We start from the raw sequence: 20,106 nt of genomic DNA on the forward strand, positions 1-20,106 counted from the left end.
ATGGCTACTTGCATTTTTTTTTTTTTTTACTATTACCTGATCACTAGACCTAGGGCAGGGTTGGTTAAAGGAGAATAGTCTTTTAGATATTCAGCAATTATCCTTGTTATACCTGCTAAGGAAAATGAAACAGAATAACAATATGTCTCCCAAAGAATATGACTATCCTCAAACATTGTTTCCTCAAATGTACTATACTTCTTCCTCTGCCTCAGTCCTTGAAAAAATCAATTACAATTAGATACATCTCCTGTTACAATGAAGAAGTATCTCTGCTCCTACCAGAGCAGGTGTCTTCCTTAGCTCTTGACTTATACCTTCTTGCTCTCTCAAGAACTTCATTCCCTCAGTGTTCAGCTTTTTCTACTGCATGAAGTCATCGGCAGCACCCACTATTAAAAGACAGAGCGCTGCTCTCCTTAATTTCATATCCCTCTCTAACCCAGTTTCTCTGTTCCCTTCATAGCAGAACTTTTTGCCTGTACCACCTCACCTCATGAATTCTTCAACCCATTCCAGCGACTTCCAACTCAGTGTGCCTTGCTCCCACCTCCCAGTCTGCTGTTGTCAAAATCAACAACCACGAAGCCATTTCTAATGGCTTCCTCACCTTGATCTCACTCAACCTGTCCATAACAACTGATGGCTCCTTCTTTCAAAATACCCCATGGTCCCCTGGCTCATCACCATGACCCCTTGCCAGCCTTCCTTCTTCCTTCAGCTCTTCCTTCTCAGTCTCTTGCTAGTTCCTTCTCTCCCATCTAACTTAAGTGTTGGCATGCCTCAGGGCTTGCCACTGGGCCCTCTTCTCTCTTTTGCCCTCAGGGGTAGGCTTTAATAATGTCCCCAAAGATTTTGTGTCCTCATCCCTGAACCTGTGTTATTTTATATGGCAAAAAGGACTATGCAGTGAAGTGAAGGATCCTGAGACAGACTACTCAGGTTGTCCATAAATAAAAGTCACAGCGCCCTTCTAAGAGAGGCAGAGGGAGGTTTGTCTACGGAAGAAGGCCATGTGACAACTGAAGAAGGACACTGTGCCACGGCTTTGGAGTTGGAGGAAGGGGCCACAAGCCAAGGAATGCTGCTGTAAAACCTGGGAAAGGCAAGGGAACAGATTCTCCTCCAGAGCCTTCAGAGGGAGCTTGGCCCTGCCAGCATCTTGTATTCCAGTGAATATGATTTTGGATTTAAGAGCTCTGGAACTGTTAGAGAATACATGGGAGCCATCAAGTTTGTGGTCATTTTTTACAGCCTTCTCCATATGTTATTTCATCCATTTCACTTTTAATTATATCCAAATTGTTTACCTTGGTCTGGGACCCAGCCTGATTTGGCCAATGCACACCTCTCCAACTTGATCTCCAACTCTTCCCTGCTCGAGCTTTGATCAGTTCTTGTGTCCTGCTAGTTCTTTTCTGCCTCAGGACCTTTGCACACGCTGCCTTCTGTGCCTGGAGTACTCTTCCTCTCCAGCACTCTCATCCCTCTTCCTACCTTTCCTGGCCATCTTTGAGCTCCCCAGACTTTCCTCTGTTATTTCCCAGAGTCACTGTTTTCCTTTTTAGTGCTTATCACAAGACATGACCATTTTATCTTTCTGTTAGTTTGATTTTCTTCTGCCTCTTTGGCTGCAATGTAGGCTTCATGGAAGCAAAGACCCCGGACTTTTTTTTTTTTTAAAGATTTATTCATTTATTTATTTGACAGAGAGAGAGATCACAAGTAGGCAGATAGGCAGACAAAGAGAGAGAGAGAGGGAAGCAGGCTCCCTGCTGAGCAGAGAGCCCGATGCAGGACTCGATCCCAGGACCCTGAGATCATGACCTGAGCCAAAGGCAGTGGCTTAACCCACCGAGCCACCCAGGCGCCCCACCCCTGACTTTTTTTTTTTTTGCTCATTGCTGCATCCCCAGCCCAGACCTCAGTGCAGATACATAATAGTTGTTCAGCAAATATTACTTGATTGAATGTATAAGCAGAACAGATGGTGTAGTGGGCTGGACTAGTCTGATTTTGACTATTTCGGTTGCAAAAAGTCTCATATTCAAATGTCAAGGATCTAAAACAAAACAGATTCTGGGATGCTTGCTGTGAGGTCCGCAGCTGCTTTGGCTTCCTTCTAATAAATGACACTGGAACAAGGTCGGGGAAGAGCATGTATTATTCAATCCCTAAATGCACTTTACAATTAATTTTTAAAAAAGCAATGTCATCAAAAATAAGTCTAAGAAATTGTCACAGCTAGGAGGAACTAAGGAGATGTGACAACTAAACACAGTGTGGCATCCTTCGATGGGATCCTAGAACAACAACAACAAAAAAGGATACAAGGTAAACATTGAGGAGATACGAATAAACTAGATTTTCATTATTATTATTACTGTATTATTAATGTAATTTGATCAACCATCAGATTTTGTATATTAGGAGAGAGGAGCAAGCGAATTTGGAAATTGGTTGTGGCAGCTGGGAGAAATGGAAGCGGTAAAGATAGTGCTGGAGGCTTCTGGGTTGGGTGGATGGGTGGATGGTAGTGCATTCAGCCAGATAGATACGGAAGACAGGAGTTCAGCTGGAGGTGAGGACGACTGCAGTCCCAGCCAAAGTGAGTCCAAAGTCCTGTGAGCCACCCCAGTGCAAAGCTGTGTAAACTGCTGGATGAGCGTTCAAAGGACAGGTCAAGATGGAGATACGCCTGAGGGACTCGAGGGCAGACGAGGAGGTTAGCCTGGGCCCGCCCAGCAACAAAGGGCAGAGTAGGCAGCCCAGCCCAAGCAGCCTCCTGTTTAAAGGTCCCGTCAGCTGCAAAGATTGTGGGCTAGAGCATCTCCTCCTGTCTCTCCACTTCCTGTACGGGGTTCAGAAGCAGCTGCCTGCAGCCCCTAATCCCACCCACCGGCGGACAGCCGGGGGCCCGCTCCCGCATCAAGGCTCGGCCCACCAGCGCCGGAGGAAAAGCGCGGACCGGGGCGGCGATCATAGAAGTGTGAGACTCTGGCGCACGCAGAGCTCCCCACAGACCTCGCGCGTCCACTCGCACAAGCTCCCCGGAAGGGTCCAGAGTCCCCTCTTCTACACCCTTGGGCTGGCTTTTATGGCGGCCATTGCCCTTTGAAGCGTTTGCAGCTCCTTTTAAGCTGGTTCCACCGTGTAGAGTTGTTAGCGGAGCGTCAAGGGGGACCGTCCTGTCCACAGGGTGAAAAGCCGCTTTCAGAAATGATTTCCAAAAATCCTAGGCTAGGAACGGGGGAGGCTGAGGCCGAGGGGGGCGCGAGCAATTCGGACGTAGTGCTCAGTGCGAAGATGCCTCTGCGGAGGCGGATCCCAGGGACCCCGCACGGGGCGGCGCCCACCCCGCCCGCGTCACCGCGGTTTCCGGCAACTCCACGCGCCCGGGCTCTCGGGCTCGCCCAGGGTCCCGGAAGAGCGCGGCGGGGCGAGCGGAGCGCGGGCGGGCCGGGGGCGGGAGGGGGGCCGGCTTCGGGCCCTGGGGCGGGGCGGAGGGGTCGCCGGAGCCGCTGCCTCTCGCGCCTGCGGACGCCGGCGAGGCGGCGAGCGGCGCGCGCAGCCGGGGAACCCGTACTGGGCGAGCGCGCGGGGGTGGGACGGCGGCGGACGAGCGAGCGCGAGAGCTCCTGCGCCCGGGCGCACGGCGGGAGCTGCGGCGGCGGTGCTGTGGCTCGTCGGGAGCCGGGAGCCCCGACACACAAAGGCTGGGGATCGGGGAGGGGATGTGTGAGCAACCGGGGAGCCGGGAAAGGGAAAGCGAAAGCCGCGGGCGCGGCAGGTGACGGCGAAGGCGCGGTACCCGGGCCGGCCCTCCAGAGCCTGTCGGGCTGACCCCGGCGCGCCGCAGCCATGGCTATCGCCCACCTGGCCACCGAGTACGTGTTCTCGGACTTCTTGCTGAAGGAGCCCTCGGAGCCCAAGTTCAAGGGGCTGCGGCTGGAGCTGGCAGTGGATAAGATGGTCACGTGCATCGCCGTGGGTCTGCCCCTGCTGCTCATCTCGCTGGCCTTCGCGCAGGAAATCTCGATCGGTAAGGCCGGTGCCGGAGGGGCGGGGTGGGGCCGGCCGGCGCGATTGGGCGTTATGCGAGGAGCCCAGGTCTGGTGGGAAGAGATTTTACCGCGCGCCCCTGGAAGCCCTCTCAGGCTGCGATGGGCGTGAACGTTGGGAAGAAAGGGAGCCCCAGCTTTATGTGTATTCTTTGCCCACGTGGTTCATTTTATACCCCTGTGGATCCTGTTTGCATCCCTACTGCTCAGTTCTTATGCTTGCTTCCCCACTGATCCTGAGTGTGGCTTAGCGTTCATGTCCGGCCCTTAGGACCAGCGCCCTTGCCATCAGATTTGTTGAAAGCAACGCTCTCCTATTCCCTTCCCTCTCACCCCTGCGTTTGTGTAATTACCTCAAATTTTGGAGCAGAGAAGTTCCTGAGTGGCTGAATGGTGAATGTGAAGAAAAGTACTCCATGAAATGTGTGTTCTCCCTTCATTACCTCACATTGAGTTGGTACTGATTGAGACTTCAGCTCTGCAGGGTCATGAGTGCTGGGAAATGACTGCACCTGGCAGGTATTAGAGGGATACCACAATCCTCCACCCGGACGGCGTTGTTACGAATGTGGGATGAGCAAGTCCCCATCATGTAGACTATCGTTTACTCATAATAACACTTCCGAGCTGCGAAAGTGTTTGGGGCAGGATCACATGGCTAATAAGACTGGTCTTTCTCATCAGCTGTTCTGACTTACAACACAGGAGAGGATGCTTTTGAGTCAATGGGACAGCTATAGCCTGTTCAGTAGAAGAGAAGAGAGGTGTGTGGCAATGGACCTTGGGGAAAGCTTCTATGAGAAGTTGTGCTGGTCCTGAGCCCTGGAGCACGGGTGGGATTTGGATGAACAGAGGTGAGACCTTTGCTAAGATTTTGAGATTTCACAGAATGTTACGTGTTCCTGGAAGGAGAGAGACAGTGACCGTCCCTGCTGAGGCAGGAGAGTTAGTCACCGTTCTTGGAATAGGAGCATGAATACGGGTCCAGCCTGTTAGAACAGAGGAGTACAGACTTGATGATTTTCAAAGCGCGAAGTTATCGTTTGAGCGGAGGATGGACCTGTTGAAAGCAGTGCTTAATAAACCTGATGGTAACATGTAGGGTCTAGGGGCAAGGAGGGAAGTGGAACTAGGGAGGCCAGATGCCAGATGATGGGGCATTAAATGAGGTCTTATGCATATGTGGGGGCCAAGATTTGAAGGGGAAGGGTGGGAGAGGATGATTTCTAAGAGATCAAGGAACAGTAAGCGGCCCTTGGGTACCTAGCTTTTAATAGGTCAAGAAGGGCAGATATTGACCAGAGTTGTTGGAAAGGCTGCAGACCTGAGTGACTGGAAAATGTTGGTGCCTACAGTGGGGAGAAGCAGAGGGAGAAGAAGAGAGACTCTCCAGTGGGCTCCCCACTGAGCGCGGAGCCTGACACAGGGCTCCATCTCATGACCCTGAGATCACCACCCGAGCTGAAATCAAGAGCCTGAGGCCTGAGCCACCCAAGCGCCTGGAGAATGGTGGTATTTTGATGGGACTTCTGAAGTTGCGGAAGGAGTTGGTTAGAAACGGCTTATGGTGAGCTTGATTTTGTGATCTACAGCACTAAATTGTTCGACTTGGCAGGAAGTTGCCAAATTCCTTGTGGAAAACAAGTGATCAGGGTTTTTTTTTTTTTGTCTTTGGGCAGGCAGAGTCATGTAGTTTTGCCTTCCAGCTGGCAAGGAGTTGGGACTTCTGGTAGAAAGGAAAACCACCAAGTAGCTGGGGTCCTGGAGATAGTCTCTCCTGCAGATGTTCTTTGAAGACCAGATGTGGGCTGGAGCCTGTGCTAGGCACTGAGGGCCCAGGAGCAAATGAGGCACGGTCCCCATCATGGAGAGGCAGCGGTCTTGGGCCTCTGATGCCAGGAGGATAGAGTTGGTTACCTTCAGTGATCAAGCTTAACGTCTACCCGCATAGTAGGGGCATTCCGGAGGCAGAAGCCCTCTCGAGACGTTCAAGTTGATGGGCTGCTGGAGGGGCATTTGGTTGGGATTGGGAGTCGGTTTATCCAGCAGCAATCTGAGCTTATGCTAGGTGCAGAGCACTGCTGTGTGTTGAGTGGGACACGAGAGGAGGTCCAGGCATGGTATTCTTCCCGCCCTATAAGAGTTTACCCCCCATCTGGGGGCTAGGACAGACGCGCTGACCGGTGATGTCCAACAGCACGTGGTTCAGTGACAAGACAGTGTCAGGCTCTGAGCGCCCAGCCGCTGAGGGTTGGCGGGGACTTGGGTGATGCTGTGGAGCAGACTCCCCTTATTCTCACGGGCTTCCGCAGGGAGGGCAGGCACGGGGGATCCCAGCTGCACTGGGGAACACCTATTAGGTGGAGTGCTTATTAGATAGTGCCAGAAAGAGAGAGAGTAGGGAGGAGAAGAGAGGTACATAAATTCATGCATGGAGTCATGTCAGGCAGCATTGAACTTTGTGCGGTGTCAGCTTTTGGGTGAAAGCAAGAATAAGCAGCGGCGATTAAGGAGAACAGTAACAACAAAGAGAGAGGGGAGTGATTCGATGGAGCTGACCCCCACCACTTCAGTCAGGAGCGCTGGCCCCGAGCACGTGTGAGACAGGCCTGCACACTTAAAACCTGCCTTCCTCCTCCCTCATGAGAAGTCCTCCCCACCTTGCTGGTGCCTGAAATATTCTTTCCAGGTTGCACTTTGCACGTTGCGTTATAACTTGTTTGCGTGGCTCCCTTGCTTATGAGTTACTCTGTATTCTGTTGCTCCCTAGAAGCTGGTGTCTTGTACGGCACGTGGAAGCCTTTCTGTAAGGCTTGTCAAGTGAACGAGAGGTGGTAGGTTTTGGCATCATCGACGTTTGTTGAGCCTGGTGTGCACGATGGCTGTTCTTGGCAGTGGACGTCAGACCATTATAGGACAGAGAACCTGCCCCTTGGAAGATGGTTGAGCAGAAAAGATAGTCATAACCTCCTCTTGCAGGACTCATGGCATCTGGGCAGTGTCAGAGGTGTGCACTGGGCAGTGTCAGAGGGTGCCGTGGAAAGCAGAGGAAGGGGTGGCTTCTGACTCGGGGTAACAGTCACAAGCAGGGGAAGAGTTCGAAGGAAACTCTGAAGAAGGGTTTCAGGTATAGGTTGCAGTGTGAGCCGAAACAGCAGGGCATGGGGTGCCATGTGGCTGTGGGGCTTTAGGAGCAGGCATGGTCACGTGGGGAAAGGAAAAAGGGGGAGTCAGGTCAGTCAGGTCCAGAGGTGCTGCTAGGGAAGAGGGTGCAGTAAATCTCACTGCTTTCCTGTCACTGTGGGCATGTGTATACAAAATGTGAAAATCACCTGTAGTGGCTACAGATACCAATTTTCCTCTCTTCGTCTGACATTGGTATGCTGGTATACATCAAAATGTGTTGATTGTGATATGATATCCTCTTAAGCCTAAAATAACTTTTTGTTTTCCAGTTTCTGAAAACTAAACTTTCCATGAACTAGTACTCTATAAAATAGGATCCAAGTCGTAAATGGGTGACAATTTTTACTTTAAGGAAACATTTTCTTTTAAAGAAAGGGTTCTACCAAATCTGAAAATTTGCACAGACTTTTTGGAATTAAAAAAGTACATGTGTACAGAAGCAGAGTGTGGAAGATTGGAGAGAGACCTCATGATAAAACCGACTGGGGTTTATATTAAAGGCTTCTCCTTGGTCTTTGGCCCATTTTCTCACTAGTTCAGCCCACTGGGCTTCTCTCAGAAAAGAGGGACAGACCCTGCCCAGGCCATAGAGACTCACAGGTGGGGCAGTGAAGGACCGTTATTTAGGCCCTCCTGGGTGCTGGCATGGGGGGATGGGGGGCTGCAGGCAGAGCCCATGCCACAGAGATTTTGCGCCCCACTCCCCCACCCCCCCACCCCCCCACAGCAGCAGATACAGCCCGGCATGGTGGACGCTGGTGTGGGGCTGCCAGCACTGGGGAGGATTGCTGCAGGGCTGGGGAGCAAAAGGGGCTCTGCCTTGCTGTCTGCTGGCAGGTTGTGGGTCATCGTAGAAATAATGAGGTGCAGGAGACCAGAGAGGGTGTGGTGCCCGTGGTCAAGTTCAAAGGAACTCTGGTAGCCTTTGCAGCAGCCTGGGGCTGGGACTGCTTGTTGATCCTGACTGCCCTGAGTTGGGGAGAATTACAAGCAGAAACATTCTGGAAGAAGTCACTAAGGGGACTTTTCTAAGCCCTGAGTTGCTGCTGGGCGCATTTGGAAGGCTTTTGGAGCATGAGCTCCTGACCGTTGAAATGATGTAAGAATTAAAATATGGTCTGGTCTGGTGAGGCCTGATACTTCTGCTCGGCTCACCTCAAACACTCCAGCCCCAGCTCCCCAGTGGGCAAGTTGGGTATGGAGAAAAAAACCAAGCAAATTTTGCATTAGCTGGTACACACCGGAAGTTTTGGTGTCCTCATGACTGGACTGGCAAGACTGGGATGGGAGCCAGAGAAGGGGGAACTGACGCTCTGTTTTACCAGCCCTCCCTTTTGCTCACCCCTCGCCTTGCCTCATGTCTTGTCCACAACAAGTGCTCAATAAAAATATAGCAAAGGATATGCTGGAGCCCATTAAGGACTCTCTGGAGTCATCCCCTGGACTGTGGCTGGGCTCAGAGGGAGCAGGGCCGTTGCGGGCAAGGGGAAGCATGGAAGATGGGAAGCCACGTCCAGATGCTAAGGTTGCCATGTCCCACCCAGTGCCTGGAATTCACCAGCAAGAGGCAGGGGTTCCTGGTATGGAGAGGGACACTTCCCAGTCGCTGGGCTACCCGTGTCATTTAAGAACACGAGTCATGTCCAGCCATGGATTCCTTCCTGCCATCTCCTCCCAATAATAGCATTCTCGGATACCAGTCATCATGGGAGGGAGCCAGGCTGCCCCACTAGACTTACAGGAGTAGCTTGTATTCCAAGTACTTCAGATTCCCTTTTGCAATGTTTTGTGGCTAGGAGGGAGCTGTGTTTGTAGTGCTGAAGGCTCCACTATGTAGGTCGGTGACTGTCATTCCCTGTGGCTTAGAGAACACATGTGTGTCGCCAGCGTGGGAGGGGGACAAAGTTCTGTGCCACGGAAGGACCCTCATTCGAATATACCTGCCCCCAGGGAGAGGTGAGGAGATAGGTGGGTGGCAACTCTGTTTAGAAAACAAGCATAAATAGGGGCGCCTCGGTGGCTCAGTCAGTGAAGCTCGGCTCTCGATCTCACGGTTGTGAGTTTGAACCCCGCATTGGGCTCCACGCTGGGAGTGAAGCCTACTTAAAATACAAACAAACAAAAGGAGAATACCAGCATGGGTAGACTGCATGGCCTTTAAGCTCCAAGACTTTAAGCGGATTTATCCAAACTATTGAAGAAACAGATGCCCTAAGTGTGCTGCCTTTCAACATGAGTGGGATTCATGTTCTCGGAGTCTTTGGCAGGGTCTGCCGTGCCCTTGGCTCAGGACTGTTCAGGGCCTGATGCTGACGGTTTCCTCCTGAGGGACGGCTTTGCTTCTCCGCTGGCCTGACCTGGCATGTCAGGAGGCCCTGGGAGAGGAGAGCCCTTGTCTTCTGCCAGGATGCTTCTTACCCGGAGCCAGTGTGGCTGGACGGAACGAGCAGTGGCACAGCCGGCAGACCCCTGGGAAAGGGTGTTTTGTCTTGCCCTGGGAGCCTTTGCTCCCTGCAGCCCCCCACCCCCCTGGCAAGCACCCACAGTTCTTGGCTCCACAGTTAGTTTTACAGGGTAGGATCAGCCAGTCTTCCTCTCCCTCCCCCCTCGAAGCCAAAGGACAGGTGACAACTGCAGCTGCTTCCAGTCCTCTCAGCTTACAGTCCCCTTGTGTTTCCTGCACTTGGGAGAGGCTACTGATGGGTACGGTTTTTCTGGGTTAATTTTTGTGAGGTTTTTTTTTTTTTTCTTTTTTACCCTGGTATTTTTATTGTACAGATAGTACCTAAATACATTCTCATGATAAATGATGCCTAAGCCGCCTTCATCCTGTGCCAGAGGTAACCACCGTGGATGCTTGGTACAGCCTTAACGTTCCGTCTCGCTCGTTAGTATGCCGTGTGTACATGTTCTTTTAGAAAACAAATTGAGTCAAACCTAATGGTTTGCTTTTTCCCACTTGGGGTGTTTTGGAGAGCCTTCCATGTCAGGACATGGGCATTACTGGCTGTTTTTCTAACTGAAATGTGATTAACTTACAGTGGTGTGTTAGTCTCAGGTGAACACTGTAAGGATTCGGCACTTGCATCCGTTACTCACCCCCTCGCCTGTCCCCTCACCCACCCCACCTCTGGCAGCCGCCAGTGTGTCCTCTGTATTTAAGAGTGTCTTCTTTGTTTGTTTGTCTCCTTGTGTCTTTGTTTCTTAAATTCCACATATGAGTGAGATCGTAGGGTATTTGTCCTTCTCTGGCTCCATCCATGTTCTTGAAGAGCGTAGAATGTTCTCGCCATAATTCATCGAAGCACTCTCTCAGTGAGGCCCATTTAGGTTCTTTCCGGCTTTCTGCTGTTACACACAAGCCTTGTTTGTACATAAGTCTTTGTAAATACTTCCCTCCTCTCAACATTGAAAGGGAAGAAGAGACCAGTATCAGCTTCTAGGATGAAATCATTTTCCAGGATAGTTTTGGATTCCTGAGTTATTATTGGAAGTAAGTACCAAAAAAAAAAAAAAAAGCCACCTTGTATGCCTCCACCGCTAACTCCCTCTGGATGTTACTCTGTCAGAAGATTGGGAGAGGCACTGTGATATGCTTTCAGTTTTAAGGATGAGCCTCTTCCCAGAAGAAAATTGCAACATTTATTGGACTCCAGTAGTCTCATAACACACTGTAGGGTTCCTTCTAAGCACTTAACCGTAAGTTGCAGTTACTGTCTCCCCACCACACTGTAAGTTCATTGAGGGCAGGAACCATCTGTCCTTTGGCTGGTTGACTGCTCTGTCCCTAGTTTCCAACATAAAACTTGATACATAGTAGACATTCAACAGTGTGTGAATGAGCGGATGATCAGCCATGTGGTAGGACTGGTCCTGAGTGTCAATTACTATATTGTCTGCAAGATGGAATTTTATGGATCTTCAAAGAATTAGTCTTAAAAAAAATTGTCAAAAATCGGGAGCACCTGGGTGGCTCAGTGGGTTAAAGCCTCTGCTTTCGGCTCAGGTCATGATCCCAGGGTCCTGGGATTGAGTTCCGAGTTGGGTTCTCTGCTCAGTGGGGAGCCTGCTTCCTCCTCTCTCTGCCTGCCTTTCCACCTACTTGTGATCTCTCTCTCCATGTCAAATAAATAAATAAAATCTTTAAAAAAATTTGTCAAAAAAATTGTCAAAAATATTTGGAAACCCTCTATAGTGTCATCGGAACTGATTAGAATAACAATAATAGAGCAAGGAATATGAGTTGAGAGAAGATAAGCAAACATTTAGTAATGATGAGACCAATTTTTAAAATATCTAGAACTTGGGGCTCTGGGTGGCTCAGTGGGTTAAGCGTCTGCCTTCGCCTCAGGTCGTGATCCGAGGGTCCTAGGATCGAGCGCCACATGGGGCTCTCTGTCTGTCGGGGAGCCTGCTTCTCCCTCTCCCTCTGCCTGCTATTCCCCTTGCTTGTGCACATGCTGTCTTTCTCTCTGTCAAATAAATAAATAAAATCTTTAAAAAGATAAAATAAAGAAAATAAAATAACTAGAACTTACCCAAGCAGCATTTGGTCTGTTTCTTTTTCTTTTTCTTTTTTTCTTTTTTTATTTGAGTAGAATTGACATACAGTGTTATGTTAGTTTCAGGTGTACAACATAGTGATTTGCAATAACATATCATTGATTGTATTCCCTATGTTGTACCTTCTCTTCCCGTGACTTATTCATACCATTACTGGAACCCTCTCTCCCATTCCCTTCACCCATTTTGCCACTCCCCCCAACCCCCTTCTCTCTGGCAACAGTCTGTTTGTTTTCTGTATTTATAGGTGTGTTCTGCTTTTTATTTGTTTGTTTATTTGTTGTTTAGATTTCACATCTGAGTGAAGTCATATGGCATTTGTCTTTCTTGGTCTGACTTATTTCACTTAGCATAATACCCTCCAGGTCCATCTATGTTGTCATAAGGGGCAAGAGCTCTTCCTTTCTTATGGCTGCGTAATATTCCTGTGTGTGTGTGTGTGTGTGTGTGTGTGTGTGTGTGTGTGCACGTGCACGCACATGCATTTTTATCCATTCATCTATTGGTGAACACATGGGTTGCTTCCATAACTTAGCTATTGTAAATGATGCTGCAGTAAACATAGGGGTACGTATATCTTTTCAAATTAGTGTTTTTGTTTTCTTTGGGCAGATATCCAGTGGAATTATTGGATCATATGACACTTATATTTTTAGTTTTTGGAGGACCCTCCATACTGTTTCCCATAGTGACTGTGTCAGTTTTACAATGGGGAAAATACAGGGTCTTCAATAAATGGTGCTGGGAAAACTGGACAGCTATGTGCAAAAGAGTAAAAGTGAACCAATTTCTTACACCATCCACAAAAATAAGCTCAAAATGGATTAAAGACCTAAATGGGAGACCTGAAATAATAAAACTCGTTGAACAGAACATAGGCGGTGATTTCTTTGACATCAGCCATAGCAACATTTTTCTGGGTATGTCTCCTAAGGCAAGGGAAATAAAAGCAAGAATAAACTATTGGGTATACATCAAAATAAGAAGCTTTTGCACAGACAAGGAAACCATCAACAAAACAAAAAGGCAACGTGCTGAATGGGAGAAGATGTTTGCAAATGATATATCTGTTAAGAGGTTCATATCCAAAATACATGAAGAATTTATACAACTCAACACCCCTCAAAAAGAACAGTCTGATTAAAAATGGGCAGAAGACATGAACTGACATTTCTTCAAAGAAGACATCCATGTGGCCAACAGACACATGAAAACATGCTCAGCATCACTCAGCATTGGGGAAGGGCAAATAAAAACCATGATGAGGCATTACCTTGTACCTGCCACAATGGCTAAAATCAGAGAAACAAAAAAATAACAAGTGGGCGAGAAGGTGGAAAAAAAGGAACCCCCGTGTGCGGTTGACGGGAAGGCGTTCTTTCTGTCTTTGGTTTCAGCGCACCCTGTCCCCTGACTTGAAGAGACCTAGTAAATAGAAGAGCCCTGTTTGATGATTTCCCTCCTTCCTGTGTCTCCCCACCCATGCCCCAAGAAAAAAAGAAGAAAAGAAAATGAAACTGGGAGAAAGTCTGTTCTTTCCTAATAGATGGAATTTCCACCACTAGCAAAAACTGAAAGTACATCTTGGAACATTTGCAGATTCCAAGTTTGGATTAGCAATAGCCTTTTAAAAACCCACAGAAGCCCCTCTTTCTCTGCCAGTTGCTTCCTTGGGTTGCTTTTTGCTCAAATGCTTAACTCAGGCAGTGAGTTGGTCCAGAGTGGAAAGGGGAGGCAGTTTGGGAGTGTCACGCCCACTACGCCGTGGCAGAGCAAGGCAGGCAGTGTGGGGATGGAGGTGGCGTGGCAGGGTGGGGGTTTGCGGGGAGGGACCTAGACCGAGCCTGTAGAGTACTGAGGCCAGCCTGGCTCTCTGCAGGGTACAGGTGTATGTTGGGGAAAGGGGTTTTCATTCTCATGTATTTATTCATCTTCTCTAAAGCTTGTGCTCCTTTTTCTCTGAATTTGTGTTTTTTTAATCTGATGATAAAGACAGGGCTTCGTGTGGAAAACATGGAAGATACAGAAGAGAAAACAGCAGTAATCCCACCACTAGAGATAGCCACTGTTACACCTTGGTGTATTTCCCCCTGAGGCTTTTTATATATACATAGCTGACAGCTTCTACTTCTTACAAAAATCAAACACTAAATCAGAGCCATCTTACCATATTCTTTTTTTTTTTTAAGATTTTATTTATTCTTATTAGAGATAGTGAGAGAGAGCACAAGCAAGTTGGAGAAGGAGAGCAGCCTCCCTGTGGGCAGGGAGCCCAATGTGGTGCTCGATCCCAGCACCCTGGGATCATGACTGAGCCGAAGGCAGACGCCCAACCGACTGAGCCACCCAGGCATCTCCCGCCCCTAATCTTACCACATTCTTAAACTTGCTTTTTGTTGTCTACAAAATTGAGCATTGAATCTGAGTATCAAAGTCTAGCCCTTTCACAGTGTTTTCGCTGATATAAATAGCACTGTGGGGAATACACCTGAACAGAGCCCTCTTTCCTACGGAGATTTCAGTATTTTAGCAAATCATGTAAGTCTAATTATGAGGCCAGAGTGCACATTTTCAGGACTCTGGTGTAGCAGGCTGCCCTCCAGAAGGATCATCCCCATCACTTCCACCAGCAGGGAGAGAGCCCATCTCCCTTCTGTCCACAGCAGGTGGTGACTGTCCTTAACAGTTTAGTAGATGGATAAAGTTCCACCATCATTTCAGGTCACATTTATTCGGTTACGGTGCTGGACGTTTTTCTATATGTACTTTTACCATTTGATTAATTCTCTGAATTGTTCATGTCTTTTGCTTGTCTTTCAAAGGGGTTGTTGGTTTCTCAGTAGATTTTATTAATTAAGAGCTAACATAGTTTCACATACTTGGGGACCGTCCTTTATGGCAGATACCTTCCTTTCCAGTTGTCAGTTACCTTTGAATTGTGGCTGTGGTTAGTTTTGATGGGCAGATGTTATTTTAAGTTGTCAAAACGGTCCCATCTTTTCATTTTTTTATTTCTTCAATTCCGTTATCATTAGACCAGTGTTAGCGCCTCCTTAGGACAGTTAAACATCCATTTAGTTTTCTTTTAATTATCTTCGATGATTTTAACATTTACCTCTTTAGTCTGCTTTGGTCTTTTGATGGTGTAAATCAAGGCTTTAGCTGATAATGTCTCCATTGTTCTTTACTGAGGTACCTGTTACTTACCCATGGGTCTACGGTGGGTTTTTTATTATTAACTCTTATGTGACTGAGCCTGTTTCAGGCAGGGCTGTCTGTATTGTTCCAGTGGTCTATTAATTCTCATAAAATAACACACCATCCTGTTACTGCTTTCATCCTGGCTTGTTTCTAGATACAAGGAGATACCTGGGTAAATTAAATAAATAAAATCGGGGAATACTAGAACCACGAGCAAAGAAACGAAAGCATAGCTCACAGTTGAAGTATCCCACTTGCATAGCTCAGATTGTTGCAGATAAATTCCTTACAATACAGTGAATATTTAGAATGCTACTGAATTATAGGAAGAGGATCATTACCAACGGGTCCCTTATTGGAACCCTACTGGGAACTTGTCAGGTTATCCCAACCCCTGGACATGTTTCTTTTTGATAGTTATGAGAACCTGTACATTGCTAAATTTTGGGGTGTTATTAAGGCTACTTAACCCTCTGTATTTTGATCACTGCTATGACTACTACTGTCTTTGTGATTACAGGAAGTTGTAACTGATTATGAATGGGTTCTGAGAAGAATTACAACTTCGAAATTGGTTTGGAAAGAGGTGAATATTCCAGGAGGAAGGATAAATAGGCTGTCCCTTGCCTCAGTGCCTCCACTGATGGGATAGGTCATGGCCAGTGAGACAGGCTGTGGCCTGCTCCAACCAGCCCCAGTCTGTCCCACCACCTGCCGCTGGTATGATAGTGGAAGGAGCTTCCTCCATACAAAATTCTAATTTGCCACATGTCTGTAGGTCTCTGTGTGTGTGTGTCTGTGTTCAAGTTCAGGCAGTAAGAAAATTAAAGCCCTGCCCTTTTTTGGACACACCTACCCTTGGTCTCTTTCTCAGAGGTAACTACCGTTACTGTTTGTTAGTGTTTTAGGCCACTCTGGGTTCCTGTGGAAAAACAGGAATTTATTTGTATTTTATTATTATTAAATTTTTAACAAAATATTATGCCGTGTATTACTAGCTTGCAATTTGCGCATTTATCTGCAGTGTGTCCTGGAGATCTTTTCGTGTTGGTGCATGTAGATCTGCCTCATTCTTTTTAGGCGTGGAGTAATTTTCCACAGTATGACTATGCCCCAGTTCAATTAACCATTCTGTTAGGGGTCAGGTACGTTCATTCTGCATTTTCCTACTGTACGCAGTGGTTCGGGAGTGTCCTTGGATGTGCTTCCTCATGTAAAATGTGTTTCTCTAGATCAGTGGTTCTCAGACTTTTTGGTCTCGTGACCCCTTTCCACTTCACGCTTGTAAATTCTGTTAAAGATTTTGAAGAAGTTTTCTTTGTGGATTGTATCTGTCAGTTTTTTTCATGTTGAAAATTAAAACTGAGAAGATTTAAAAACAATTTAAGGTAAGTCAACATATATATGTCAACATACATATTTTTAAAAACAACTTCAAAGACAAGGATTTTGTAAGAGTGGCGTTGTTTTCCACTTGTACCAAATTTTCTTACTGTCTGACTCTCACATCTGCTTTTTATTCATGTGGTAATATCTCATGTGAGTAGCTTCTAGAAACTCCACTGTATAAGCTCATAAGAGAATGAGAATAAAAAGGCAAATAAAACCTAGTGTTATTGTGAAAATAGGCTTACCATCAACCTTCCTGGGAGACTCTCAGTTTCCAGACCACACTTGGAGACCTGTTGCTCCAGGGTCAAACGGGAGGGTGGAATTGGAAGTTAGAGGAGCACAAAGTGTAAAAGGTACTTGCAGGCGCTCCCGGAATATCACCTGACGCTCCTACCAGCAATGGAGGGGAGCTGGCCTGCCCCACTGATTTACTCACACTTGATGTTTTCAGAGTTTCCTCTTCGCTCTTCTCATTAAAACGGCATCTCAGGGGCGCCTGGGTGGCTCAGTGGATTAAGCTGCTGCCTTCGGCTCAGGTCATGATCTCAGGGTCCTGGTATCTAGCCCCGCATTGGGCTCTCTGCTCAGCAGGGAGTCTGCTTCCCCCTCTATCTCTGCCTGACTCTCTGCCTACTTGTGGTCTCTCTCTCTTTCTGTCAAATAAATAAATAAACAAAATCTTTAAAAAAAAAAAAAAAAAGAATGAGGCAAGGCCTTTAAACATAGCTCAACCCTTACTCAGCATCACAGAATTCATACCGGAGAGAAACCTTACAAATGTCAAGAATGTGGCAAAGCTTTAGAAAACAAAACAAAACAACAACAAAAAAAACCGGCATCTCACTGTTTTGGTTTGTAGTTCCCTATTTGCACCGAGATTTCACAAGATGTGGTTCTGGGCTCTGGCTGTAACCCTTCGCACTGTTCTAGGGGCTGCTCATTCTTTCCAGCCTCCCTACTCATGCTTTTGGGGGTATCTGATCTTAGGGAGCCCGGGACGTCTCAGGTGGTTATCATTGCCTTATGAAATCTCCCCCATCCCCAGACTATCTTAACTATTTCTTTGTATGTGTTTAAAGCGGAAAGTTAAAAAAACAAAAACAAAAAAACCCAAAAAACATTTCCCTCTCTTAAGTTTGCTTAAGTTTGGTCAACGAGCAAAACTAGCAAATATCTATTGGGAACTGTAAAGATGTCTTTTCGAAAGTCTTTCTTTTAAATGTTAACATCTGCTGCTCATTCGATGATCACATGTAAGGTTCTTAGGGTTTCAGAAAGTAGAGAAAGTTCTGTTCCCTCGTTCGGGGAGGCTCACCTCTCCTTTGACCAGGTTTTCTTTGCAAAACAGAAATGATGCGCCGCAGGTGGGGTACGTTAGGCTTCTGCAGTCTGGAGGTGTTTTGCAATGTTGTGTTGAGCCATCTACCAGCACAGCCGAGATGAGAGCGCGCTTCTCCCCAGTTCGCCCTCCTGCTTAGGCGCTCCTGAGACGGGCCCGGGAGGCTCAGCCCCAGAGGAGTGGCTCACGAGGCTCCTGTCCTTCCCTCCGTGTCCCTTAGAGGAAGGAGAGTCTGATGATCTTGAAATCCTTCTTCCCAGCAAGGCATCCTTCCTTTTAAGTCTCCCTAAGCCTTTATGCTTTCGGTTTCCTTTGTCGCACACAGTGAATTCCCAAGCGGGAAGATGGTGCCTTGTGAAGGGAAGGAACGCCGTTACTGCTTCCTCGAAAGGAACCCCTGTGCGAAGCATGTGTGCCCGGAGGGCATCTGGCTGAGACCCACTGTCAGCCTTGTAACGGGAGAACGGTGGACTAAAATTAGTTACCAGATGCCCTCCAGGCCCTTCCACTCGGGCGCTGTGGGTCATGCCCCATCTTAAGGTCGTGACTCTTTTGCACCTCTCGCCCCCAGGAAGTCGAGTTCTCATCCTTCTGGTGCTCTTTCGGCCCAGCCAGTGCACCAGGAGCTCTGGCTGAAGAAGGCAGGCAGCTTGCGGCCCGGCCTGGGGGTAGGGGGGTGGCTTCCCAGGGACTGCCGCCTGCTGCTGGCTGTGAGAAGTGTTCTGGAACCAGTGCCCCGGGAGTCGGGGGGAGCCTCAGCCAGTGGGGGCCATTAGGGGTGGCTTTAGGCCTGAGTTGTCCTTCAGCCTGTGCAGAGCCTCTTGGGGAAGAGCAGACGTGGTTTCTCGGGGGAAGAGGACAGGGTCCGGGTTCCTGGAGCCTGTGGAAGGAGGGGAAAGAGTGAGGGGTGCACATGTGAGAGGTGGGCAGTGGCCCGGTCGGGGAGTGCCTGCGGCGTTTGGATTGTCATGTTCATCCAGAACATTCTTAGCAGTCAGAGGGCTTTTAGGTCTACGCGATGTCATCTGGGACGCATTTTAAAACCTCACTCCAGGTGCACCGTGAGAATGGCCTGGCCTTGCAGAGACGCTAGTCAGGGGCAACTGCAGGGAACTTGGGGGACCGATGGTCTCTGTGCCCCTGGAAGGACGGGGACGGTTATAGGGCTCCTGGACTCTGCCGTGGTACTTTGGGTAGATGGCTTATTAGAGTTAACTGGGGGGTCACTGCCAGGTGCTCTGTGATCATGTACGGGCTCGCCTGCCTCTCCTGGGATGCGGGAGCCCATCTGGGAAGGACCCAAACTGGTTCCCGGCAGCGGCTCTGTTGGGGTGTGGGGGGCAGTGGCTTCGTGGGCACTTTGGAAGCCTGGCCTGGTGGGGGAGGAAGGGGTTGGCGCAAGCAGCTGTGGGAGCCTGGTCCTAGGGGGGAGGGGTGGCCAGTGATTGGCGCTCACCATCCAGCCAGCAGGAAGCCCCTTCTGCGGTGGGTGTGCCTGTGAAAGCTGCAGTTCTGGGTGGGCCTGGCCTGGGCCCCAGAGGGGGGCCCACAGAAGGAAATGCCACCTGCCCCTGTGCTGAATGCCTGCCTTCCCCTGCTGTCGTTCGGACCAGGGTTAACAGCTCCTGGGTGTGCACAGATACGCACACATGCTTGCATTTTGTAACGAAGGCTTTACTTTTTTAGAGTGTTTTCCGGTTCAAAGTGAAACTGACGGGAGGTCAGGAGATCTGCTAGATAGCCCCCGCCCCCCCACGCCTGGCCCTCCCCCTCATCAGCATCGTCCCCCACAAGGGTCGTGTATTCTGTGAGCTTGGAAAAAACCGTGAATGACATGTGTCTATCATTATGGTGTCGTGCAGAGTGTTTTCGCTACCCAGAAAGTCCTCTGTGCTATGCTTATTCGAGCCCTACCCCCACACCCCTGGCAACCACTGCTGGTTTTCCTGTGTCTGTACTTTTGCCTTTTCCACAGTCTCATGGAGTTGGAGCCATACAGCGTGTTCCCATTGGCTTCTTTCACGTGGTCGTACACATTTGGGATTCTTCCACGCCTTTTTGTAGCTCGATGGCTCATTTCCTTTCAGTGCTATCCTGTTGTCTCGGTGTACCACAGTTTCTCTGTTTCCCTGCTGAAGGACTTCTTGGTTGCCTCCGAGTTTTGGCGATTGTAAGCAAAGCTGCTGTAAATAGCCACGTGCAGTTCGTGCATCAACATGAGTTTTCAAGTCCTTTGGGCAAATGCGAAGGAGCACCATCGCCGGATGGCGTGGGAACAGTATGTTTAGTTTGGTGAGAGATCGCCCTCCCAGGACCCCGGTGTCTTTGCATCCCCGTAACAGTGAAGGATCCTTCCTGTTGCTC

The 20,106-nt window shown here is 48.7% G+C and overlaps 1 protein-coding gene across 1 annotated transcript in view; it reads left to right on the forward strand.

Moving 5' to 3' along the window:
• Positions 1 to 3,861: 3,861 nt before the first annotated feature.
• The window catches only part of PANX1 (pannexin 1), a gene marked incomplete at both ends in the record, with an annotated part of 38,684 nt that continues 22,439 nt past the window's right edge, over positions 3,862 to 20,106 (forward strand). The window contains one exon of the mRNA XM_080817525.1: positions 3,862 to 4,042. Within this exon, the coding sequence (XP_080673651.1) occupies positions 3,862 to 4,042 (181 nt within the window). The remainder of the gene's footprint in view (positions 4,043 to 20,106) is intronic.

Source organism: Martes martes (assembly GCF_963455335.1).
Source record: "Martes martes genome assembly, chromosome: 10".
Lineage (NCBI taxonomy): Eukaryota > Metazoa > Chordata > Mammalia > Carnivora > Mustelidae > Martes > Martes martes.